This window comes from Bolinopsis microptera, chromosome 1 (assembly GCF_026151205.1).
Source record: "Bolinopsis microptera isolate Bmic1 chromosome 1, MBARI_Bmic_1.0, whole genome shotgun sequence".
Lineage (NCBI taxonomy): Eukaryota > Metazoa > Ctenophora > Tentaculata > Lobata > Bolinopsidae > Bolinopsis > Bolinopsis microptera.
Genome location: NC_087072.1, coordinates 21,312,491 through 21,339,774, shown reverse-complemented (window position 1 = coordinate 21,339,774; position 27,284 = coordinate 21,312,491). Strand labels below are relative to the sequence as shown.

Below are 27,284 nucleotides of genomic sequence, written 5' to 3'. Positions count from 1 at the left end.
TCAATTAAACAAAATAAAATTTCAAGCTGATATATGTGTGACTTTTTGCTGATAGCTGGCACATAGACATGTAGGAATTAGTTTAAAGACACAACCAAACATTATCTTGTCCATAACAAAACACAGTCACGCCTTAATCTTTTTAATGTTTTGACAAGAACCATCAATAGAGCAGTCGTATTCAGATATAAAAATGACTGTTTGCTCGATTCTGTCACCTACTGGAATTGCTAATGATGACTAAAATGCTGAAAACAGTTACTCACTTCTATCTACCACTGTAATGTGAACAATTTTTGAGCAAAACGTAACGAAATCAATGAAATTAGTCATTTGGAGGTTAAAATGGTTTGCAGATTTTTGGCACTCAATTAAATTGCTCATACGTCATATTCTTCTTGAGCCAGGAACTTCTTTTTTTCAAATTACAACTGCTGAATATTTTCACTTCATCCTATGTACAAATGTATGGTCGCACTTTAAAAAGCATTATGATTTTTTCCTCATTCACTCTACTTTGAAAAAGGTAAAATCAGCAAATCAATGACACTTTAAAAAAACCTTGTCCTAAAGCCAAAATCCTTATTATATGAATAAGTATTTTTGTGTTACATGCATGTTTTCCATATCTGCCCCAATTCAGACCAAACATTTAACTGGGACGACGATTCTGAGAATTCTGAAAGCAACTGGAAATTTGAAAATGCCATCGTCTCGGCATTTGTTGCTTAATTCATCTATGAGCATTTATCCGCTTTAAACGGATCCATCATTCGGCGACGAAATACGTAAACTATGTACTCGCCTAATAATACTTAGATTCAGATAAATCATTTATCTGGAACGTAGATAGTGAGAATTCTTAATAGTAAAGTGCCATCGCCGCACCGCTCCCCTTGTCGTTTAATTCACCTATTTATCCGTTTTAAACGGAATCGTCACAAAATACGTCAACTATTTATATTTAACTATAATCCAATTCAGATCAAACATTTAACCGGAACAAAGATTCTGAGAATTCTGAGAGCGAAAGGTTTGGCCAGCAAGATCCCAGAGGATCTGTACCATCTGATCAAGAAAGCAGTGGCTATCAGGAAACATCTGGAGAAGAACAGACAGGACAAAGACTCCAAGTACAGACTGATTCTGATCGAAAGCCGAGTTCACAAACTGGCCAGATACTACAAAACCAAATCAGTCCTCCCACCCAACTGGAGATACGAAAGTGCCACCGCCTCAGCCCTTGTAGCATAATTTATCTCTGATCACTAATCACTTCCTATCATTTTAACTATTTGAAATCACTTGTTTCATTGTCTTAATTTGACTTATGATTCTAAATTATCACCGAGAAAACGTTTTGCACTAAACTTTCAAGGATTCAGATTACTTCGTCGTGTTATAGTTCGTTATTATTAATTTTCATGGAGGTGAAATTTAAGTTATTTCATTAACTGATTTCTAATTGAGAAACTTTGTTAGCCAAGAAAGCAGACGAGATGGTTCGTATGCATACCCCCGGGTAAGTTATTCATTATAAAGCTTTAATTTTACACTTGTCAAAGCTTTATCTCTTTTGTCATAGTTTTATGGAATTTTAACACGAAAAAGATAAGTTTGCTTTCCTTGTCGAGACGAATTTAATAACTCTGCTATGGCTCGCAGTACATCAGCTGACTCCAGCAACCAAATAAGCATGTACGTAGTAAAATCTCCTAACCGAAGGTACTTTCAGAAAGGGTATTGCCCAGTCAGCCCTCCCCTACAAACGTAGTGTTCCTACCTGGCAGAAACTGACAGCCGACGAGGTGAAAGACACGATCTACAAACTGTCCAAGAAAGGTCTGACTCCCTCTCAAATTGGTGTCATCCTCAGGGACTCTCATGGTGTCAACCAGGTTAGAATTTCTCTCTTGATTATACATATATTAACCGGTATAACAAATCAAAATACTTCCTCCAAAAGTATTGATCCAATTTGATTTCTCGGTTGACACTAAACGTTTTAAATGCATATTGCATGTTTACTTACATATTGAAATTATACCATTTGCATTTAATAGTCGCATTTACCATTTAACTTGCATTTTATATATGGATTCGGCGATCAGAGACGAAATATGTTAACTATCTACTTCACTATAATCCATAATCCAATTCAGATCAAACATTTAACTGGAACGAAGATTCTGAGAATTCTGAGAGCGAAGGGTTTGGCCAGCAAGATCCCAGAGGATCTGTACCATCTGATCAAGAAAGCAGTGGCCATCAGGAAACATCTGGAGAAGAACAGACAGGACAAAGACTCCAAGTACAGACTGATTCTGATCGAAAGCCGAGTTCACAAACTGGCCAGATACTACAAAACTAAATCAGTCCTCCCACCCAACTGGAGATACGAAAGTGCCACCGCCTCAGCTCTTGTAGCATAATTTATAGATCAAACTTGTTTTTATCTTACCAATCTGCTGAGTCTTACTTTGTTAAATCTATTACAAAATTTAATTATGAAATAGTGTTTATTGGAGTATATTCGAGCAGCACTTATACAAAATTGAGCAAAAAGGATTTATATTCTGGCATATTGTATATCATAAGCAGTTGTAACGTAACCGTATCTTATAGCACCATGACTGCAGTCCCTAAAGTCAAGATAAAAACTGATGAACAAGTTAGGACGAAGAAGAGGAAACGCCCAGAAACTGAGAGAGCCAAGAACAAGAAGGAGAAGCTCAAGGAATTGAAGGATGGTCTGTCAGAGATTAAAAATAAAGGTACTTACCGGTGTCCGGCAATGGCTTGTTTTTGGTATTACAATGGTGGGTCCTGTTAATAACTTTACAGTAGGTTGACAAATAGGTACAAGCGATAGTGTTGCGTATCTTATAAACCATCTCCCACCAGATAAGGCATCGGAGGGAAATTGGAGTGCTATCAACATAGAAGAAGAAAAAAGTCTTATGTCTATGGGACTTGCTAGTTTGGAGGTTCTTGACGAGGAAGATTTCATGGTAAGAAAATCTATAAGATTGGGCAGGGATAAGTTTGATTTCAATTTTGGTCACGTTATATTTTAAGGGGATTGGATGGAGGGAGTGGTAAAATTGATATCGTAACTAACAGAAAACGTACGTCAATCTAGGGATTTCGCTACCTTTACACAGCTGCAAATTATTAGAAGAATCTGATGAACTTAATTATAGATTATCGGGATTCATCCTGTTTCTTCTCAGATAGAAAGACCTGGTAAACGTAAGAAGAAAACTGGTCCTAAAACTGGCAGTAAGAAATCTAAAAAATCAGCTGATGATCAAGCAGATGGGGAAACTGCTGAGGGGTCGGAAGATCTGACTGTTTGTACTAAACGGAAAAAATTGTCATTCGCAGACAAGAAAGAGCAGGTGAAGCTGAAGCGGAAGGCGAAAATGCAACAAGTAAAATTGAGAAAACTCGAAAATCCTGACTCAGAAGAAAATAAATTAAGGCTGGAAAAAATAAAAGCGAAAAGGAGGGCTAAGAAACTGAAGAAGATGCAAGAAAAACAGTTACAATCTGAAGTTGACAAATTTATCGCCGAAAAGGAAACCGAAGCCAGTCCTAGTTCCAATGAAAAACCCGTCAACGCAGACACCTCAGTCCTTCCAGCACCTTCTGACACGTCTACTGAAGAACTGAGTGTTCCTAACCAGTCGACAACACAGATTAGTGAGTCGCCTGTTATTTCTTCGGAGATAGTTAATACAGATAAAGATAATGTTTCTGTACTGTCCACTTCTCCTGAGCCATGGAAACTGAAACCAAGGAAACTACCAAAGTAGATAGTGTCGCTACGGTGGATGGAGAAACTATCCTTGATGAGCCACAGCCACTATCAGTGTCTAACCCTACTGAAGATGTGATCACCACAATGGAGGTTGATACTGTCCCTGATGATACAGCAGGTGTTGATACTGTCCTTGATGATACAGAGCCTGAGTCTGGCCCAGTTGCTCTCACTGAAGAGGAGAAGGAAAAGGCTAAAGCTTGGCTAAGACTGGATGTCTGTGAGCCAATAGTGAAGGGTTTACTAGAGCTGGGTTTCTTGAACCCCACTCCAATCCAACAGGCGTGTATCCCAGCGGGTCTTTTAAAGTATAAGGTAAGATAATCGGTCTACTGTATTAAATGTTTACGTTTTCAGGCTCTTACTAGCATTTAATATTATATCTATTTTCTTATTGGCCTCCAATTGTGACCAGTTGAACGAGGAGAGGACGCCCTCCCCCCCCCCCCCCCCCCCCAGAGGACGCCTCCCTATTTCTCTCCTCTTTTAGGACGTGATAGGAGCTGCAGAGACGGGGTCAGGGAAGACTCTAGCGTTTGGGATACCTCTGGTTCAGAGGATCATGAGACTGTCAGATGATAAATGTGTGAAGGGTTTGGTTCTGTGTCCTACCAGGGAGCTTGCTTTACAGGTGACACATTGTGTGTTTGTCACTCTCACTTTGTTATGTATTTATAAACTTAGTCGAGTGGCGGAGTTAAAATGTGTCAAGAATCGCTGTCATTTGTGATTTACACTGCAATTTTTAAAAACCAACCATAAAAATATAAAATTTCGATGTAACGACTCACCCCAGGTGACGGATCACTTACGAGCTGCTTGCAAGCACACTGGAGTACGAATAGTTCCCATAGTAGGAGGTATAGCGTCACCCAAACAGGAGCGCCTACTCTCGTACAAGCCGCCCATTCTGGTGGCTACACCTGGCAGGTTGTGGCAGCTCATCCAGGAACACCCATATCTCCAGGATCTGTCCACCGTCAAGTTCCTCGTCATCGACGAAGCTGACAGGTAAGATACGCTCTTATTTTGCCAGCGTTAGTAATATATTCAAAATATGTAACGTTATGCACGTAAAGAAGACAAACCTCGTCTTCCTGAAGACCTGAGTGTGATTTAGCTGTGTTGTCCGATTCAAGGATTTTGTAGGAAGTCGAGAATATTGAGAACAAAGTACTGTATAAGGGGCTAGGTGGCCTAGTGGTTAGAGCATCTGCCTTCTGCGCAGAAGGTTCAGGGTTCGAATCCCAGGGGGGGGGGGGGCAGTGGCGTAACGTTGCCTGTTGGCGCCCCCTGCCGAAAAAGCGCCCCCCGGTTGGCGCCCCCTCCCCTTTTGGTGCCCCTCCCTAAAATTGAACAAATTAGGTGATTTTAGAGGATACGCCGGTAAAATCTCTAAAAAAGTGTGTTTCTACAGCAAAACGCGCAGTTTTGCTAGTACTTTAGTTAAGTTTTCGAAATTGTCCCACATTCAAACGACGATTTGGCGCCCCCCTAAGACGGCGCCCCCCTGCACAGCGGGGTCAGCAGGGCCCTTCGTTACGCCACTGGGGGGGGGGGGGGGGGGTTGCAACGACCATTAATGTCAGTAGATGGAATTTTGTCAAAACTGACATTGTCATTAATGGTCATTAATGGTCATTAATGGTCGTTGCAACCCCCCCAATCCCAGTTTCACCTAGTCTAGGGAGTCGACTCAGCCGAATGATAGGAAACTTAATTGAGGGTTAAATGAGGAGGGCCAGGGGTACCTGTTAAAAGTTCAAGAAACTTCCTAGGATACCCCTTCAGTGCATACTGTAAACATAGTACTATTAAACTATTAACTAACTACTGTATATTTCTGTATGAAATATATTGCAGAATGGTCGCTGACGGACATTTTGAGGAGGTAACACAGATAATAGGTAGAATTCCAGGCCCAGAACAGCGCAACGCTTTCCTCTTCTCTGCTACCCTCGCATTCACTATCGACCGTCTTGATGAAAGTACGTATTGTGATACTTATGGGTGTTTTTCGTATCTTTTTCTCCTTGCCGAAAGGAATCTTGGACATTGGTATTTTCTCTAGGTATTTTCTCTAGAAATTTCGATTCATTTAAAGTGGTACTTAAGCCGTGATAGTCTTCCTTATCGGCCCTACGTTTTCGGGAATAACTTATATAGTTAGGGCAAGAGTAATAAACCCTGTGAATAAATTCGTAACAAAGGTTTTTCCACAGGAATGTGTTGTCCATAGTACCAGGAACCACAAAAAACCGTCCAGCTGAAATGTTTGGGCAAACATTTTTAGAAAAATTTTCTCCAGGCATCCATACGCCTCAACCCTAAAAGATTTTAATCGGCTTCCAAAGGTCTATGAGATATCAATAGGGTGTGCAAAATGACCGCAATGGCCACATTATGGTAGACGTATGATTAATGGTTTTAGACCGATTAAATTGGAGCTTGATTTTTCGAAATAAATGGAATTTGTCACTTAACGCTCTCAATTTTACTGAAATTTCGAAAAATACACAAAAATCTTCAACCTTTTATTTAAAATCATAGAGATATGAGACCATAACTGAAGTTAACCATTTTCCACCATTTCTATTTGAGTATGACACTTTCAGAGCCCTGAACACACTCCTTCATCCCTAAATCGGTAATTGTATGAATTTTGCCTGTCAAAATATATCATATTAGGTTTGGGCACTGGGCAGTAATATTAGGTTTTGTAACTTTTTATCTAATTCGACTACATTGAAAACAAAATCCCTACTAAATAGTGAGTATAATTTGCCCATTTCCCAATGTTTAATGAGCAGTTTAACCCGATTTCTGGGTGGGTCTTATTTTATATACCTAGACACAGTTAGTACCGTGATTTCTCAACAGTTAGTACCGCAAAAGGGGTGGGTGTCTAAAATATTATCCGAAAAAATAGTTAGTACCGCGAAGGGGGTGGGTGGGTCTTTTGACAAAATTACACGGCGAACCATATTAATTATTGATCAGACTGCTCTTTGACAGCTCAAACTGCTCTGAACTTCAACTAGACAGTTTTCACTAAATGATTTGAGATTTACGTTTTAAATTGTTGATTAAATAAACTGTCCCAGTTCCACTCCCGATGACTTAAATATTTATATGGTTAAGTTGATAGAAAACGTGACAGTTGTAAATCAGACCAATCAAAAACAAGATGACGTTATTTAATGGATAACTTGCCATGAGAAAATTTGTATGTGCAGGCAACATACAATTTTGTGCAATGAGAATTAAAATTGCAGTCAAACATCTATGGTCACACATGCCTGTCAAAAGTTAAAGTTCATGGAAGGATGACCGCATCCTGTCTAAATTCGATTGGCTGAAGGATAGCAATAGCAAAATTATTTAGAGGATTTTGCTCGTGCAAAAGGCCTAAAAGCAATTTGGCAGTATAGTAGAGATCATTTCAAACACAGTTTCAAGACCTTTTTATTTATTTATTTCCACTAGAATCTGTCTTCACTGAGTCTACTAGGAAACAATCAGAAATTTGAATAAAAGAAACATGAAATCATGAGACTCAATAACAATACACGACTCAATCAGTTTAAAGAACGATTCAAATAATACGATTTTAAATGCATATTAGTGGCTGTCAGCAGCTTTTATTATTATTACTTATTTGGCGAAATAGGTGTGGTCCGATAAAGAGTTGCTTATACACGTGCTAAAAAGTTTGAGATTTGCTGTTGTAGTAAACCTCTGTCTAACTTCTGACAACCAGCGAAGAATCTAGTTGGGATCTTCATTATAAATGCTTTTTTGTTGATCAGACTATATATCCATAAAAGGAAAGCTCTACAAATGATAGGAAAGCTGGCTATAATCTAGATATTTTCAGAGGCTAAGAAAAAGAAGAAAACTAAGCAGGAAAAAAGAGCTGAGAAGAAAGGGAATGCAGGTATTGAGCTGCTAGTAAGAAATATCGGAGTTAAAGAGAAGGTTGAGAAGGTAGACTTCACCCAGAAGAAAGGAACTGCTGAGACGCTGACGGAGACCTACTTTCTGTGTAATGTCGAGGATAAGGACCTTCACCTTTACTACATGTTACTGAATCATCCTGGCAAAATACTCGTCTTTGCTAACTCTATCGATAACGTTATGAATATTGTGAGTTGTTTCTCTGAAGCACTGCAATTTTGCTTTGATTCAAAACAAGGAAATGGGTTTTTACCTTTTAATTTGAAAAACCCCTTAACTGGATTACAGATATCGCAACTTTGGTATATTTCTATAATTTAAGGAAGTAGAAATTATATTAACATCCTGCGAAGAATACCATGGACTAAAACGTTGACAATTTAAAGAAGTCCATGCTTTCAGGTTCACATAATGAAGTTATTAGAGTTACCAGTGATACCTCTCCACTCTGCTTTACAACAACGACAACGCTTCAAGTACTTGGAAAAGTTCACTCAGAGCACCGCCTCAGTCATGGTTTGTCAATACGTTTCAACAGTTCCCGCTCCCCAAAGTTTGAAACTTGATCCCCGTAACAAAACTTATTATTTTCTGGTTTGTGAGAGACCTAACTAAACTACAAGTGGATATTAAAACTAACTATTTCAGATATGTACAGACATAGCAGCACGTGGGCTAGACATTCCAGAGGTAGACACAGTAATACATTACCAGCTGCCCTCCACAAAGGAGGCCTACATTCACAGGTCGGGCAGGACTGCACGTGCAGACAACCCCGGTCTTAGTGTGGCTATTGTGGGACCCAAGGTTCGTTTTAGGCAGAACACCATATTATTTATTTATATTGGGATCAAGAGGTAAATTTACGCACAGCCGATTATTTATACAATTTAATTGTGGTATTTGAAATAAGATTAAGTAAAACTCAAAAGATTGTGTTCCAAATAATGGTTGAAACTGACAGTGATCGACCGAGTCCTCGGCCTCGGTTTTACCGAGGAATGACGATTTTTCCTCGGCCTCGGTCAGAAGAATGATTCCTCGGTTTGCCTCGGCCTCGGTAAAAAATCTAGTTGCTATTCCTCGGCCTCGGCAAAATTTGAGGATTTGACCGAGGATTTTGTACAAATTTTACCATGGAACAACATAGCTATAGGCACTTTTAAAATTCGTAATTTTGGAAAATTGGTAAGTAAAGAAGGTTGTTCAAAGTTGAAAACTGTGAAGATTAAAACAATAACTATGTCGAATTACCTCATTCTACATCCTAGTCGTCAAATATTTGATGCAATAAATACTTTTTTTGTACTAAAATTCTTCGGCCTCGGCCTCAATTAGTACTCCTCGGCCTCGGTTGAAAAAATAATACCTCGGTTCTCTTCGGCCTCGGTTAAATTACAATATGCCGGCCTCGGTCGCAAATCCTGCCCTCGGTCGATCACTGGAAACTGATTTTCAAGCTTTCTACAGCCAGAAGTATATGGTAATAAACAAAAAACAACAGCACATAAGCTTACGTCGAGTAATTGATTTGCTTCGGTATCTACCTTATAATATTGTTTATGATCAAGTAACCCTTACTTATCATCTAGGATTTCAAGACCTACAAGAAGATAACTTCCCAAATGTCAGAGTTCCCCACCGAAGGCAGTAGAATCAGACTACTTCGACCTGCAGTAGAACAAGCCCGACAAATATTCAAGATAGAACGACTAAGAACACGGTTAGTTTTCATTCAGCAGCTAGCCCCCTGTTTGAGAATGCACACAAGTTTCGCATAAGTGACCACTTGCACTGCAAGCTCATGGAGCTTATGATATCCTAGATTGTCATTCAGTTCAGCTCCTTCCAGTCCTCATTTCAAACAGTGGTTAGACCTGTACACTTGTGCGACTTCTTGAGATCAATCGCGTAACAAGAAGGGTTAATGATTGTGTAACTGACTGTGTCACTGGTTTTGTTACTGACTGTGTCACTGTTTTTGCTACTGACTGTGTTACTGTTTTTGTTACTGACTGGGTTACTGTTTTTACTACTGACTGTGTTACTGGTTTTGTTACTGACTGTGTCACTGTTTTTGCTACTGACTGTGTTACTGTTTTTGTTACTGACTGGGTTACTGTTTTTGTTACTGACTGTGTCACTGTTTGTGTTGCTGATTTTGCCAATGATTGTGATGTCACAGTTTATGTTGCTGATGGTGATACAGTCACAGTCTCTGATTGTGTCACAGTCTCTGATTGTGTCACAGTCTCTGATTGTGTCACAGTCTCTGATTGTGTCACAGTCTCTGAGTGTGTCACAGTCTCTGAGTGTGGTACAGTTTATGTTTCGGCTGTTACAGGTGGTTGTGCTGGATTTCTTTCTTGATGGTGGTATTGGAGCCACTCCCGGTTTTTTCCTTGTGAAGATACGAACCACCCACTTTTTGAACTCGTTAATCCTCCAGAAGTATATCAGTGGATTCAGCAGACTGTTAAGGCCCACAAAAAGAACCGAAGTAACTGGGACCAAGTAGTTAGTTATTAGATATTGTTCAGGAGGAAGCTGAAATGTGTTTTGGTATTCCTGAGCTGTGATATTAAGTTCTTTGCTTTGAATTTCCCTGCTGCTCATGATAATGGCTCTTAGTGCCATCATCATACCACAGGCATATGGTAAATTGAGGAGAAGATAAACCATGGTTACTGCTAGTACAGTTTTAGCAGCTGCTTGATGCTTCATTGCAGAGTTGTTGATTGAGCGGATTCTCGTACCAAAACTTTGCAAGCGGATCAGAGAGAGAGTGAAGGAAATGCCTATGGGGAGTATGGAGAGAGCAGGTATGACATTTAGTGGGATAAGGATGAGGTAAATTCCAATGTCCATGTCTTGTTGGGTGACAGTCTTGTCCAGATAATGAGGGTTCAAGCTGCTGACATGACAAGACACCCAGTTAGGGATGTACTTGGGGTAGACAGTGCTGTTGAGCAGCAGGGTGGTGTAGGTGATGACAATGATAAGGAACACGGAGACTGGTGCAGTGTGAGCAAAGGTGACAACCAGTCTCATGGTGGGGTTCCACAGGACAAGTAGACGGGATATGCTGAGCATGCCAACCAGGAAGATGGTCATCTGGGGTATGGTACAGCCCCACAATATGGCCCACACTCTACACAGACCTTCACTCTTAAACAGTATCCCCTCTCGGTGGTCGGCAAATATAGCTTCTATCATGGGGAAGATGGAGACACAAACCAGTATGTCTGTAGTGGTGATGACCAAGTACAGGTACTTGAAAAACATTCCCGTTTGGCTTTTGGGTTTTAGCATTCTGAAGTACAGGAAAGCAAATGTGTTGAAGGTTGTTCCAAAAAGAGAGATTATTGCCAGCGCTGATCCGATCGCATAGTCCGCTGTTTTGATATACTTAGTCATATCTGAGGAAATAATGGATTACTAGAAACTGTAAAAAGGTATAGGTGGTTAGATTTATTTAGTGTGCTCTGAACCTTTACAACATGAGTAACACCGTGAGTATATATGGTTACCGTCTTGTTAGCAACAAAAAAAGCGAAGAGCAGCTTAACAAATAAACACCCATCTTGGTTATATAGCCATACTAGCATGAGCATGTGGTTCGCTTGCGATCAAATTGAATATAATTATTAACAAAACGACTCAACCACATGCCAGATTGCCAGAAGCAAATAAACGCTCTAAAGGCTCTCTCTCTCTCTCTCTCTCTCTCTCTCTCTCTCTCTCTCTCTCTCTCTCTCTCTCTCTCTCTCTCTCTCTCTCTCTCTCTCTCTCTCTCTCTCTCTCTCTCTCTCTCTCTCTCTCTCTCTCTCTCTCTCCCCCCCCCCCTACCGTTTAACAAACAGTCTGAGTTCAATAAAAGTATCATCGAACCCCTGTTTTATTTAAGTTAGCACTACTGTATACCGGCACTACCGCGCAAGCAATAGCAGCAAATCTGGGGAAACCTTGAAATACGCCGGGAATACGCCACTTAGAAGCATTTAACAAAGATAATATGTGCACTAAAAATGGTTAATTAGTGCAAATATAGGGTATTTTCCAGACATTTTAACCACCTTAGCTTTAGCTGCACATTGATCGTAATGCATGAACTTGGGGTCAATTATGCATTTGCAAACAATTATACACAAAACATGCTCATAATTTGGCCTTCATATTTTCCAAGCTTAAAATTATGAAGCTGCTATGTCAATAGCATTCAAATAAACCACTAAAACAGGCACATGTAGTGACTTATAATAATTAATTCCAGGTGCTAGCTTAAGTATGAGGGGGTATAATAGGCTATTTTAAATGTTAAATGTGATTTCATATATATGTGGTTAAATACACGTTACCAATTATCTTAACCAATTGTTAACCACCACAAATAGACCATTAGACATTTATTTTCATATATTTTAAAATTCATGGCATTATCATTAAAGATTAACCACTGATACGGATCACAAGTTAGCCAATGTCCACTAAGTTTCCCCATATTTGATGCTATTCCCGAAATAAGCAAGCTGATAAGAGACAACAAAATACAAACGAATGCAATTAGTGTGTACTGTCAGCAATTACTGCTGAACACATGTCGCCTATTATAAGTAGGAACTGATAAATGTCAAGGCATATTGGTTTGGTTCTAAGCGATCTTGTCGATTGACGATCTTGTTGATTGACGTTTAATGAAACTTTCGCCGCAACTGGCACTACCGTTTAACAAATAGTCTGAGTTCAATAAAAGTATCATCGAAACCCTGATTTATTTAAGTTAGCTCTACTGTTTAGTGAATACTGGCACTACTGCACCGTTTAACTAATAGTCTGAGTTTCGGAATATTAAAGATCCCAAGTAACGGTACAGCAATAGCAGCAAATCTGGGAATAATCTGAAATACGCCACTTTGAAGCATTTAACCATCCCTTGAATATCACAGATTATGAATTCTAGTAATCAGATGGTTAAGCATGCGCGCACGTATTTAACCATCTGTACTTACTTTGGTTACTTTGGTTGTGTTTATCCTCGTAGCAGGAAGCGTCATCAGATTTCTGACCACCTCGATGGCGAGTAGTCTACCAGGGAATTAGACCAGCTGCAGCTATAACCGGAAGTCGGAGGGTTGTCCGGTATCAAAGCAATAAACTTGGACAAACTAACTTTAAACGACTCAAACGTAGCTTCAGCTTTAATATTATCAGGCACTTTGTTCCACAGTTCTGGTCCTCTTACAGCAAATGAGCTGTCATAGAGTGTCTGGTTGCTCGAGGAACTCAACCTAGACAGGGAAGGGATGATTGCTCGGGTACCATGTCTGGATGTTTTTGTGAACCTTATATTGCTGCAATTGGGGACAACATTGTGAAGGATCTTCCACATCATCAAAATAGTGTACCGTTCCCTTCTGCGCTGCAGTGACATTAGCTTTAGATGTGAAAGCCTCTCCCAGTAGTTCATATTTTCCAGACCGCATATAATACGATCGGTGAATGTTCGCTGGACCCCCTCTAAAAGCTGGATCTCAGTCACCTTAACAGGGTCCCACAGCGGACAACAGTACTCTAGTAGGCTTCTGACCAAAGACTTATATAGGGTAGTCATTTCGCTGTAGGCCAACATATATAGTTTATGCTTAATTTATTTATTATATCTTATGTCACCACCATGGTGCCCAATACTTTTAGTGAAGTTTTGATGTAAAAAGGTTAAACACTGCACCAACTGTGATATATCAAAAAACCATGTTTGTAAGCGAGAGCGTACTTAACCACCTGGAATGGCACAGCATTGAGTTATCACAATAATTCCAAAAGCTGCCATACAGCCGAGTCATGGGCATACTAACAGGGGGCCGCGGGCGACTTTACTTAACATTACTAGATTACCTAAAAGCAGATACTGGGATGAAGTCAGTAGATGAGATAGCTAGACTGATGGAGGACAGAAAGCTGTGGAGAACTGTTGTCAATGGATCTCGGGAACACTACCCGCCTTAAGTCAAGGAAATGAAGAATAGAGCGGCAGAAGAGAAGGATAAAATGTTTTTCATAAAGGCTGGTAAAATCCTTTGCAGAGATAAGATTGAAACTAAGGCCGAGGGATAATATGGGTCAAATATATTTTGTGGCGACTTAATTGGTTTTAGATGACGTTGCTAGCTGGAGTGTTTGCATCATGTTTCAACGTTCAGTTTTTTGCTTTCTTAATTCATAATCTATACATAAAGCGAGACGATATATATATATATATATGTATATTAGGACGCAATGAAACTACCGGACCACGATGTATGGGGACTTGCCACCCCATGGCAACATTAAAATATATCGACTCTGTTACATCGTTTCCTGTTAATATAAAACTCCGTTACAAAATGAACTGGGATCTGGCAATACTACACCTTAGTTCGATAAAATATGATAAAGTAATGTATAACTAGACTTAAGTAAATGTTGAAACTCTGGTAAACTTGCTGATACCGCAAAATATTTTCCTTTTGTACCAATCGGCAGTTATCAGACTCATCAAAAACCCGACATTTATTATTACTTCTAATAGTTATATTATTAGTTATTAGTAATACCTTAATTCCCAAAAATTTGGGCGACAAAAAATTTGAGCGGGCCTCTCGCCCAAATTTTTTGCAGACCAAATTTATAGCATAAATCTTTTCCGTCTGCTAAATTTTTTGCTAACCAAACTTTTGGCATTTGGCCCTGAAATTGTAGGTTTACAACCTACCAGGACGCGCGCCGAGTATATGGAACACATATTTTACGAGTATCACCCGTTAACCCTGAAATCTATAGAAAGATGGCTTTTTTTCATATCCAAGTGAAATAATATTTAAACTTTTAGTTTTCTAATCTGTCATTCATGGCTTGACCAATTAAAAAGGATTGAAAGCAAAATGACTGGAATAATCACAATGCTGGCAAGCATGACCGTTGCCCTTATATTCACAATACTATTTACCCCCTTTACTATTTACCCCCTTTACTATTTACCCACCTTTACTATTTACCCCCTCTACTATTTACCCCCCTTTACTATTTACCCCCCTTACTGCTTACCCCCATTCTAATTCAATGTTAAAGATGACAGGAATAAGAAATAGTTATGTGGAGGTTTTTAAGAAATTTGCGCAAAATACGCGCCAGCATGTTATTTACGAAATTAGGTAAAAAAACCCTAAATCGCCATATTCAGGTGCCTTAAAAACCGTGTTAAAATTGAGTTAGAGATTTGAAACTTTGCAGGGTGTCTTGATTCACGATGCCAATCCTTCGCATCTCGCCGATTTGTGGTTGCGAGAAGCATTATTTGATGCGCGCGCGACCCAGTAGTGCATCGCGCTACAAGGTATCTAGATGTTGACCAAATCGACTGTAAAAAAAGTTTCAAGTTTCAGGAGTATCGGGAAGTGGGTTTTCTGGAACCCCTGTTTTACAAGAAAACAACAATTTTTTTTTGTTTCACAACAGATTGTCGTGAAGTATATGTATCTATCTATAGACGCTTTGGCAGTCAATTTGGCTTAAATTGGAGCCTACATTCAAGTATCTGTCAGAGGCAGCTATTGAGGGCGTCCAGGCGTCCGTGGACGCCTTAAAATTATTATCTGGTGACTGGTGCTTAAAATAGAAATAGTAATTAGTAATAGTGTTAGGAAATAACAAATCGCAATACAAAGGTCTTCATTTACTATCATACGTTTTAATGTAAGCGCACGCTGGCACGCATGATCTTCGTGAAATTTGTGTTGTAGGGAGTCCAATCCTACCTCTGGACTACTCAGCCGCGCAGTTTTAACACATAGTTAATTGTAAACGTTACAAAGCACATCGTGCGCATCCCACTACAGGTAATCTATTATGATTTGCCTCGATTTGGGGGTCCAGGACCCTTTGCAATTTGACTGCTATATGATACTGCGCGGCTGAGATCGTACACGTGTGGTGTCCTGTTTCACCCATGTTAAAAGTTTTTGTTTTGTTTGCTGTCGCCTGTAAAGTGTTACACATTACATTTACAAGGCCCTGTGTGTAATGTAATCGGTAGTTTGGAGGGATCAGCTTGAGCCGGCTCCCAAGCCCCCTCCCCCCCCCCCCCCCCCCCCCCCAGTCCATCGATTGGACCCCCAACAAAACTGCCAGCCAGCTCCTACGAGCCGCCTCTGGTATCTGTGGATTCAAAAGTATAAACAATACAGTCATCTCCAACCATAGGTCTTGAAGATAATCGTTTAAACTTTAGTTTACATTATATCAAAAAATAATTTAAAGTCATCATCACCACATGATGACGTCATCAAATTAAGCGTTTTTAAATCTTGATTATTGACAAAATAACAACTTTTCAAATCAATTTAACACCATTAAGGAGTAATTTTATTCAAAATCCGAGGAAATTTTCACCTTAGATAATTGTTCAAGCATTCTAAAAATCTACCGGAAAATGTTTCTACCTTGCTCCTTCATAAAGATATTTGCTATTGAAATTAGTGCTTTTTGAAGAATAATTTTATAAAAAGACAAAAGTTGTGAATTAGTATTCTCTGGTGAAGTGAAAATCGAAAAGTTGCACACGTGGGGACACGCCCAAATTGATAGAAAATTGCTAAAATCACTGAAAATTGTTATTTTCACGATTTTTATCAGCTTTGGAGTCCCGTTGTGATGCGAGTTCTTCCTAAAATATTCTGAAACTTTGCACACTTATTAAAATACATAAGAAACACGAAAATTCAAAATTTTACGGTGATTTGATATTGGATGCGCACGCAACGTCCGCTCAAAGTTTGCAAAAAGTGAGAACTTCACTCTCTTTATTTCGATTAGATTTAGTTCCTGCTTTAACAGTAACATGACAGTTAAACGGCTTACGAATTGTAATAAAGCTTATTGAATAGGAAAAGCGAGCGACCGATTTCATTCTCGGTATCAATTTGCATATGAGAACGGTCAGTCAAATTAATATCATTTCCTTTTGTTTGGGAAAGAGAGACACTGGCAGCGGTCCACTCTACCCATGATTATGGTTTTTGGTCAAATAAGGAATAATAATGAACTAAGGCAAATATTTAACTGAAATTTTAGTGGAAAATCGTTCATTTTTCGAAGAATTTGTGCCCAAATTTTCGGTCGCCCAAATGAGTTCAAATTTTCTGCCCAAATTTTTCGGGCTCAAATAAATTGTGCTCAATATAATGGCACACAAATTTTTGGAAACTAAGGTATCTAGAAAAGGTTCCCAATACAAATCCCCTGTTGGAAATAATGAGATGTCTATTGTCTATTTGTACCTCCTTCTCCTCCTCCTTATCTATATTACTCTGTCATTACTCGTTAAGTACAGATAATGATCTGTTCTCCTACAGTTAGACGTTAGTCATCTGTTGGTCCCCCTCAGGTTTTTGTGCCACTAACTCAATTCTATGGTGCTAAATTCTTCGATCTCGCTAATTATCGCATATTTTCTAATGCTGTAGATTGTAGAATGGTTCAGGCTTGTAGCGAAACTTATGGTTGCAGTTCATTTGTCCTATGACTAAAGACAAAATTAGAAGATCATTAGAGACTTTCACGCGTCAACAAAGTTGCTGTAATTATCTGTACTTTGAAGTTTTAATCGTTACCTTTCGCCATTTACCACAGTAATTTGGCTCGAAATTATTTCCGCTATTCTCGCCTAATGATTGACCGTTTTTGCTATGCTGAAAACTACAAGAAGGACCAATAATAATATGGCAAAAAAGTTTGGTAACATAACGAGTGGGTGACGCGGGTAGATATTAAATAACAAAATGCTCTTTTTGCCTCCCCCCCACTGTTGGCTGCTAACTTATTTACCACCGTGGCGTGTGTCCTCTAGGGCCCACTAATATAATTAACAAAATAATTATAATGTTTTTATTAAGGTATGTAGGTTTTAGATAAAACGTATGATAATGATAATTGGTAATGTTAATAGATTTTTTATAGGTTTTGGTAACCAATCCCTATTATGACAGTGTAACTAATAATAACTTGTATTTTATCTTCTTTTTTTTTTAAATCTTAAAAACTGTGGAAAAACCATGCATAGGCCATAGCCTGGTGTGACCATAATTCAAAGTTGCACGAAAATTCGTTATCTATTGTGAAGATACAAATGTTTTCAGGCCTGATAAGAGAGAAGCGAAGTTGGTAGCGCTTGCAAAAGAGGCTGGTTTTGCGGATACAACGAACGAAGATGAACCTGCACAAGCCTTGGAATCTAAAAAGGAAGTTAAGATAATGAAAGCCAAACTGAGAGTTCTCCTTCAGCAACCTGTTATTGATCCGCTGAACAGTTCGAGGTAACTATTAGTTTTTATTAATAAGCTAATTAAGCTAAGTAAAGTAATATTTTCTCGTCCCGAAGCTTTTTGTAGCGGAGGTACACTTAGTGATAAAGCGCCCTTCTGCCCCCTCCCCCCTCTTCTGGCTACCGATTCTGATAGATTCTCTGTGGCGCCCTTGTACTTAGGACGTGCAGGAAACACTTTACTTGAAGATCTAGTAGAAAATGTAGTTAACACTTAAAGCAACAGAAATGAGACACAAGCTAGTGCAGTGATAGACTATCACCACTACTTCTAATTATGATACACAATCTTATTACAGGGTGGCCCAGAAGTAACAGGCATATTAAATCTCGTTATATACCACGTTATTAGTATAATCTTGAACTACAGTGAAATCGAAATCAATATCATTATGAACATCAATGCAATCATGAAATGAAATGAGAAACATGCTCTTATCCTATATGGATACCATTTGACATATAAGTGCCAGGCACCAGTGTTCTGCATCGCCGCCGCCTCTTTTTGGCCACGCTTACCGGTGTACTATACCGTTAGGTAGGCTTTCGTCGATAAAAGACGACTTGCAAGTTAAAAGTAATGAATCTTAACACAATAACTTACTCCATACACAGTTCAAACAATACTGTGTAATCCATCATTAGTATTTTAAAAACAATACCTGAAGGTTTTAGCAGAATCGGCCGAAGGAACTCGATTGATCTCTCAGTATTCTACGGTTTCTACCACCGGGTACTATTTTGAAAACTTTTTGTTGTGTTTGAACACAATTAAGCTCAACTACTACTGTTTTTTAATGGTCCCAGTCCGTCATACTTGTACTAGAAACAATATACGAAAGTTTTAACCGAATGAACTGAATCAAATATCGCAATCATCGATTAATCCAGTGTAAAATTTAAAAATCCTTTTCTTGTGTTTGAAAACCGCTAAGGTCAAACGATACTGTGTAATCATTTCAATCCAATCATGAGTATCTTAAGGGGGGGGGGGGGGGGTTCACCCTGATTTTTTTTGTGAAACTTGGTTTCGTGATAGTAGTTGACAAACAAACTAGGACCAGTGACCAAACTTTTGAGGGGGTCCCGGACCACAACCGCATAACGGTGCCCGCGGGGCAGCCACGCCCATATTTGGTCCAAATCAGGCCCAATTTAGCCAAATACCCTGAATATGCCCAAAACGCAGATTTTAGGTTCTTTACTTGTAGCTAGTGGTCCCCTGAACTCGTATATGAAGTTTCATCAAGATTGGACAAAAAATGACTGAGTTATGAGCTAAAAACTATATGCCCATATTTGGGCATATTATGCACTAAATTTGATCGATTTTGGCCCATAAATTGGTCAAATATCAATATTTTTGAATGAAACTAACTTTATATGAAAGGTAATCCTAAACTACACATTCTCTATGATTATCAGCTCAATATCTACTTAACTGTGGATTCTGTGTTCAAATAATCGCAAAAAATGAACAAAATCGCCCATATCTCAGTTCGCGATATTTGCAAAACTGACTTCGCTCAAAACAATAGAACTCAATACGGGTATATGGCCCCCAGAATATAGGTCGCTTTTTGAGCACTTAGAAACAGGTGTTAAAACTACTTCTAAGCATGTTTAGGGGTGTAAATATGTACATAATAACCCTTTAAATGTTTCTTGGGTAGTTGAAAATAATTATTAGGTTTTAAAGTGTACTTTTTTTTCACCTGTAAAAATACCATTTTTTAACAGGGCCCCCAGAATATAGGTCCAAACATCTGTTCCTAAGTTTTTCTAAAATTGTCACAGACAGTTATATGCAGTCAGAATATGTTGCTGAGACTGTATTGATGATGCCAATCGCTCCAGATACTAAATTGAAATGGTTTAGAGTATACTTAATAGCAAAAAACCAAAAACTACGGCCCCCAGAATATAGGTATGCAAAAATCGTCCTCAAATACTCCATCTTCATACATTTTGATGATGCCATCTCTTCAGCATATCTTCTTTAACTGTTTCTCATCACTACCCCACATTCCTCAATGCTCAGGGTGACAGAGAAAATGCAGAATCTTGGTCGCTATTTTTTTTTAAAACCTATATTCTGGGGGCCATATACCCGTAATGAGTAAAATCTTTAATTTTACTAGTTAAAAAGCTTTCATGCAATCATTTAGTAGGGATCTTAACTAAATACTTAAATAAGATTGAAGGAGTGTCCCTAGATATGATTGAGGGGGGCTGTTTTTATCTGTATCAATACAATGTGCACCTCAATGACTGTAAATCAGACATTTTTGGCCGCCAAATTTTTTTAAAGGCCTAACTCAAAATTCTGCCTCAAAACGTAAGGTCATGAGACAATTCTACGTTGATTCTAAAAATTTCATAAGAAAATATTTTAACCCTATTGAGTTCTATTGTTTTGAGCGAAGTCAGTTTGAGATATGGGCGATTTTGTTCATTTTTTGCGATTATTTGAACACAGAATCCACAGTTAGGTAGATATTGAGCTGATAATCATAGAGAATGTGTAGTATATGCTTACCTTCCATATAAAGTTGGTTTCATTCAAAAATATTGATATTTGACCAATTTATGGACCAAAATCGATCAAATTTGGTGCGTATGCCCAAATATGGGCATATGGTTTTTGTTTTTATCCCATAACTCGGCCAATTTTTATCCAATTTTGATAAAACTTGATATGTGGGTTCAGGAGACTAGTAGCTACAAGTAGAGCATCCCAAAGCATGGTTTTGGGCATGTTCAGGGTTTTTGACCAACCTATATTCTGGGGGTCGTATAGACCTATATTCTGGGGGCCCGTAAAATTGTGGTGGCCATAACTTTTTTCCAAATTGTCAGTTTGCAGATGTCTCGATGAAAAGATAGCTTAAAATAATACTTATACTCATACCAGTAGTCTTAATGGCATGTGTTGGACAGATTTTTGTCATGACAATTTTTCGCCATATTTACTCCTCTAGAAAATGACAACATCGTTTAAATCTTTCGCTGTCATGACCAAATATACCAAAATACCTCATGTAGGTCCAAAATTCTTATCCAGAAACATTAGTTACATGCTTTACTCCAACCTAGCAGTAACAGATCCCATTAGTATCGCTTATCTTGGTTAGAACTGTATCCACTAACATGACCTATATTTTGGGGGCCACCTATATTCTGGGGGCCATATACCCGTAGGGTTTCAATATTTTTTCATGAAATTTTCAGAATCAACGTAGAATTGTCTCATGACCTTAAGTTTTGGGACAGAGTTTTGAGTTAGGCCTTTAAAAAATTTGGCGGCCAAATTCTGAAAAATGCCCGGCAAATTTTAGAATTTGGCCGCCAAATTTTTTTAAAGGCCTAACTCAAAATTCTGTCCCAAAACTTAAGGTCATGAGACAATTCTACGTTGATTCTGAAAATTTCATGAAAAAATATTGAAACCCTATTGAGTTCTATTGTTTTGAGCGAAGTCAGTTTTGCAAATATCGCGAACTGAGATATGGGCGATTTTGTTCATTTTTTGCGATTATTTGAACACAGAATCCACAGTTAGGTAGATATTGAGCTGATAATCATAGAGAATGTGTAGTTTAGGATTACCTTTCATATAAAGTTAGTTTCATTCAAAAATATTGATATTTGACCAATTTATGGGCCAAAATCGATCAAATTTAGTGCATAATATGCCCAAATATGGGCATATAGTTTTTAGCTCATAACTCAGTCATTTTTTGTCCAATCTTGATGAAACTTCATATACGAGTTCAGGGGACCACTAGCTACAAGTAAAGCACCTAAAATCTGCGTTTTGGTCATATTCAGGGTATTTGGCTAAATTGGGCCTGATTTGGACCAAATATGGGCGTGGCTGCCCGCGGGCACCGTTTGGCGGTTGTGGTCCGGGACCCCCTCAAAAGTTTGGTCACTGGTCCTAGTTTGAGGGGGGGGGAGCCAAGTGGATATTTGTAGATATTTGGATAATGTCATCCACTTTTTTCGTGAATTGTCCATAATATCCATTGACAATAATCTACAAATATCTACATTTATCTACAAAAAATGTATATCTCAAATATGTGCCCAGAAATTCTACTGAATTTTTGGAGATAAATGTATAAATTTGTAGAATTTGTAGAATTTTCGTGAATTATCCATTCTACATTAATCTACAAATATCTACAAATATCCACTTGGCTCCCCCCCTAGTTTGTTGGTCAACTGCTATCTGGAAACCAAGTTTCACAAAAAAATTAGGGTGAACCCCCCCCCCCCCCCCCCCCCCCCTTAAAAACAATATCCGAAAGTCTAAGAAGAATCGACTGAAGGAAACGATTGATATCTCAGTATTCAGAATACTTGATACTTACTTACTTGATAAGGTCTCCTCAATCATTCGAGTGGCCTGCACCAAGGAATTGCCGCTTATGTCGTATCATCTCTCTCCAGTGCTTTCGGTTTCCTGCCAACTCTCGGACCTTATCAAATACAATGTCTGGATCTCCTGTGAATGTTACTGCGTCTTCTAGGACACAGGTTCGCCAATTCTTTCTTGGCCGCCCACGTGATCTTCGGCCGTGAGCAGGTGTCCAGTCAAGTAGATACTTTGGTAGCCTGGTGTCCGGCATTCTAGAAACATGTCCAAACCAGCGAAGACGGTTGGCACTGATGTAGGTTATAACCGGGTTTATTCTTGCCCGCTCCAACACTTGAACATTGCTCGTCCGGTGGAACCACTTAATTCGAAGGATTCTCCTCAAACAGTTTTGATGAAAAACTTCGAAGCGATGTAGTTGCTTTGAAGTAGTGTTCCAGACTTCGCTTCCATAAAGTAATATTGTTAGAACCGCTGCAACATATATCCGTATTTTGGTGTTAGTTTGGATATTGCGATTCTTCCAAATATTACCGAGCTGATTGAATGCTCCTGAGGCTTTCTGGATCCGTGCAGACAAGTCCCGGTCAATAGTCCCATCACTTGATATAATCGACCCAAGGTAAGTGAAGTTGCTGACTTGCTGGATAGCCGTGTCTCCTACTGTAATGTCCACCGTTGATGCTTCAGTATACGGCCTCTGTGATGTATTCTTGCCGATGGCCATAACCTCTGTTTTCTTCGCATTGATTCTGAGGCCAGCCTGAGCCGCATACTTGCATAAAAGATCAGTCGTCTCCTGGAGACCGTCCTTGGTGTTGTCCATGATAGCCAAATCATCTGCATAGTCAGTATCCAGGACGACTGTATCCTGACCAGAGCTGGTGGTAGCTCTCTGCAGCACTGCCCCGTGTGACAACACTTTGTTATCCTCAGCCCGCTGCGCAGGCAGGTTGATGCAAACATTAAAGATAGGTGGACCCTGAATATCCCCCTGCCCAGAACCAGATGTAACGTCAAACCACTCAGAGAGCTCGCCATTATGTCTGACAGCGCTTACGGTGCCGCAAAAGAATGCTTGCATTATGCGAATGTATTTACAAGGCAAGCCATAATGACTGAAAGCTTTCCAGATAAACTCCCGATTAAGTGAATCGAATGCAGCTTTAAAGTCAACAAAATTTATGTAAAGGGGGAGATTAAACTCAATGCTGTTGTGAATAATAGTACGGAGCGAATAAATCTGATCTATGCAAGACCTGTTTTTCCTGAACCCGCACTGATTCTCTCGGAGCAGTTCTTCAAGCCCCGCATTCATCCGTCGCAACACTATTATCTGATAGAGTTTTGATGCCGTGGAGCGTAGGGTAATGCCCCTGTTGTTCGAGCAGTGTGATGTATCACCCTTTTTCGGGACAATAACAATGATACCCTTAACCCAATCCTCTGGCACATTCTCTGTCTCCCATACACGTGCAAACAGTTTCTCAAGCCTGTCTAAAAGACCAGGAGCCCCATACTTCAGCTGTTCGTTGGAAATTTCATCAATTCCAGGGCTCTTGTGATTCTTCAGACTCTTTAAAGCCTCAGAGATCTCTGTTCTGCTAGGGGGTATATCACTATCACTCAGATACGGAAAACATGGTGCGACCTCTAGACTGTCTAGGTCTGAAAGGTCCACGTCTCCTATCTGCGGGTTTAGTAGTTCAGCGAAGTGCTCACCCCATCGTTTTCGTTGAGCAGCGGGGTCAGAATAGTATTCAGAAATACTTGGTAGAATACTGTATTCTACCGAGTACTATATTTCGAAATCGGCGGGAGCATCTTCAAGAAAAATCATTATTTGACATGTGGTTAAATACACGTAACCAATTATCTTAACCAATTGTTTACCACCAGACATGAACGATTAGACATTTATTTGCATATATTGTAAAATTCATGGCAGTACCACTAAAGATTAACCACTGATAGTGATCACAAGTTTCACTGGCAAAATTTAACGCAAGTTTGAACAAGTTAGCCAATGTCCACTAAGTTTCCCCATATTTGCTCCACAACCACAGAAATGAAACACGAGCTTGTCAGTTTCAGGATCCAGAGCCTTGGATCCGAGCCTTGGAACCGTTACACATAACTATTACCTTGGTCCTGGAACCAGGCTTGAGGCTCGTACTAGCTTGTTTTATTATTAGCATGTATTATGAACTCATATTACGAACTTATTTAAATTGACAATAACTCGGGCTACGAAAAATATTTTTTGATGCGATAAAAAACAGTAGGTAGTTTATTATCTTTTCTATTGAATAACTGCATTAGTATGCATTAAATTATTTTTCCTATATCATAGGCTAGAAAGGATGGTTTTTGATGTGGTAAGAAGCAGCAGATAACTGTTATGTTCCTCTTGTGATGAGAACACACTATTTGAAGTAAATTTTAAATTGGGCCCCGGCAAGTGCCCCTAACAAAACTGGTTCCCAATCAATCATGTCTTCACTCATAATAGCACCGGACCTTCTGCTCCTCGACATTCTCTTAAAGAGTGTTTCGATAACTTAATCAGATACGAATATTGTATCTGATACAAAATTCGTGACGTGCCAGGCGGTCTGAAAATCCGAGATTTTGGCGGACCTTCTAAGTAGACGGCCCAAACGCAAACTCTCCTCGACAATGAACTGCTCCTCAATTGAAGCAAGAATTTGATCACGGTACCCAGCACGTGACCAGCTCAGATCTCTGCTCCAACCAAGTAGCTATGTAGAGTAACTTGAAAGCTAATTTTATGGCAGCGACAGCATAACGATTGTATACTATGTAGTATAATATTATATTAGCATATTACAAACGGATTCTTTTTGATCGAATCATTTATATGTTAAACGTTTCCATGAAGATGACCCTGGCAATTGGCATTGAGCAGCTTACAATGATCAAGATATCGGTACAAAGAGCCTCTCATAAGCCCACAGCTGGCTGGCTATAAAACACCTGTCCAACTAACCAACAAGCTGCCAGCCCTTTGAGAGGAGAAAACCGCTCACCATGTTTCAAAACTTTAGAGTCTATAACGCAATCATTCCCCGGGTCAAAATCGGAAAAAACCTACATTTTAATAAACTTTAATATACCTACAATTAGTAGGTTAGAAGATAAGCCAGTTGCTAGTCCCCTGAACTCATACTTCATATATTTTGGCTCATAAATCGGTCAAGTATCAATATCTTTGAACAAGACTAACTTTACATGAAAGGTAAATCTAATCTATACATTAAATAAAACAAAATTTTCACATATTTTTTTTAATGTATATTTTAATATACTTTAATATGGTTGCCCCCCCCCCCCCCCCCCCCCCCCCCCCCCCCCCCCCCCCCCCCCGTTTCATACTTTCATACGAAAATGTTATGCGTGTTTTCAAATATGATAGGCGGCTTTATACTTCTGCATTTCAACTGCGATAGTGAAGTCCCGGCCGTAGGCACGGGTTACACTAGTCTATTCATAATTCTGCAATATTACCATATAATACGAACGAATGCGAACGGAATCAATGAAACTTGAAATGGCGACGTTCGAGGTCGTAAACATTGCGAAGTTCGACCAAAATGTGATAGTCCATCTCCCGTGTAGCGTGACTAAAGATATAGATAATATAGCAGGTAGAGTAGGTAGGTGATATACTAATTACTAGTGTTATCTGTAGCGCTCAACAATTTGTATCGTCTAGAGTGAATCTCCGACAACTTGCCTCCAAGTGAATTGACATCTCTTAAATACTGATAATCTGGTCTGACGTAGAATTTAAGCTATCAGTTATCACGCGCCAGCAACGTATTTATATTACTATACTGGTAAATGGCAGTCTGAAAAAATCGGCGAGCGTTTTCTAAAAATGACTTCGTTTATAATGACATAATGATGTTTAGAAGGTCAATGTATTTGATTTACAACGAGACAGTGCCTTTGGGATTGCTCGCTGCATGCAGGAAGATGAGTCAATGAGTGATTCATAACTGTAACTCGCTGGAAAGAAGATATCTTATTTATAACTCAGTCTAAACACAATTATATTATCTAAAAAGATGCCTCATGGTGCCATAGCGCATGTTTTGCTTTGTGGCTGAGAAAATAGAAAACAACCCAGCTTATGGCTCATTAATCTTGTACCTGATTTTCAGGTACGCGACCAAGAAAGGTGTTATGGACGATTTTCAGACGCTAAACTCGTTCTCACTCGGTGTGTCCGCTCTGGAACATTCCAAATCAAGCTCAAAGAAGAAACGGTGAACTGTGGGTAGATTGCAGACATCCTGTCTTTTAGTATTTGATAATTTGTGAATTCAGTATGATATGTGATGCAGAATTGTGAAGTAAAGTTGTCAGAATATTTGGGAGAAAGAATTAGAAAAAAATTGGAAGCAAAATGAGAATTATACCTAAGTTAATTTATTGCAATTAAATATGAATACTTATGATAGTCCAATATGTATCGATTGACTTGTAAAATTAAAGTTTGTCTTAATTCAGTTTGTTTCATTACTAAAAAAGTTAACTTAGCCATTTGATGAGTTAGCTGTGTTATTCGTTTTCGGGCTTTTAGTCCCAATCAAATCAACGAGTAAAGATTCCTTTCTCTCAAATGTGCATTTTTGATCTACATCGTTTTACATTCCATGTAAATTTTAAAGCTCTTATTTAATCCATTAGAAACTAATTAATTATTCAAATAACATCGTATTATATTTAACATATTTAAG

At 39.0% G+C, this 27,284-nt stretch overlaps 4 protein-coding genes across 5 annotated transcripts in view; all 4 read left to right on the top strand.

Moving 5' to 3' along the window:
* LOC134824470 (small ribosomal subunit protein uS15-like) overlaps positions 1–1,301 on the top strand; it is a 55,352-nt gene extending 54,051 nt beyond the window's left edge. For both annotated transcript variants that reach the window (XM_063836382.1, XM_063836390.1), the window contains exon 4: positions 985–1,301. In XM_063836382.1, coding sequence (XP_063692452.1) covers positions 985–1,254 — 270 coding nt within the window. In that variant the 3' untranslated portion in view covers positions 1,255–1,301. The remainder of the gene's footprint in view (positions 1–984) is intronic.
* Positions 1–27,284, top strand: part of LOC134824460 (H/ACA ribonucleoprotein complex subunit 2-like protein) — an 86,980-nt gene that overhangs the window by 54,051 nt on the left and 5,645 nt on the right. The gene's annotated exons all lie outside the window — the stretch shown is intronic.
* LOC134824490 (small ribosomal subunit protein uS15-like) lies at positions 1,314–2,464 on the top strand. The gene is made up of 3 exons (XM_063836398.1): positions 1,314–1,522; positions 1,736–1,898; positions 2,163–2,464. The coding sequence occupies exons 1-3, from the start codon at positions 1,500–1,502 to the stop codon at positions 2,430–2,432; spliced, it is 456 nt and encodes a 151-aa protein (XP_063692468.1). The 5' UTR covers positions 1,314–1,499; the 3' UTR covers positions 2,433–2,464.
* Positions 2,624–27,281, top strand: LOC134824350 (ATP-dependent RNA helicase DDX24-like). Its single transcript, XM_063836242.1, has 12 exons — positions 2,624–2,774; positions 2,905–3,011; positions 3,234–4,138; positions 4,314–4,454; positions 4,620–4,834; positions 5,687–5,811; positions 7,701–7,969; positions 8,183–8,296; positions 8,429–8,587; positions 9,373–9,503; positions 17,953–18,129; positions 26,706–27,281. The coding sequence occupies exons 3-12, from the start codon at positions 3,785–3,787 to the stop codon at positions 26,812–26,814; spliced, it is 1,794 nt and encodes a 597-aa protein (XP_063692312.1). The 5' UTR covers positions 2,624–2,774; positions 2,905–3,011; positions 3,234–3,784; the 3' UTR covers positions 26,815–27,281.

Bases quoted from the DNA above. Each gene is read 5' to 3' on its own strand.
- LOC134824490 (XM_063836398.1), top strand. From the start codon at position 1,500: ATGGTTCGTATGCATACCCCCGG. The intron at 1,523-1,735 runs GTAAGTTATTCA...AGGTACTTTCAG, and splicing joins GTTCGTATGCATACCCCCGG to AAAGGGTATTGCCCAGTCAG. The intron at 1,899-2,162 runs GTTAGAATTTCT...AATCCAATTCAG, and splicing joins ACTCTCATGGTGTCAACCAG to ATCAAACATTTAACTGGAAC.
- LOC134824350 (XM_063836242.1), top strand. From the start codon at position 3,785: ATGGAAACTGAAACCAAGGAAACTACCAAAGTAGATAGTGTCGCTACG. The intron at 8,297-8,428 runs GTTTGTCAATAC...TAACTATTTCAG, and splicing joins AGAGCACCGCCTCAGTCATG to ATATGTACAGACATAGCAGC. The intron at 8,588-9,372 runs GTTCGTTTTAGG...CTTATCATCTAG, and splicing joins TGGCTATTGTGGGACCCAAG to GATTTCAAGACCTACAAGAA.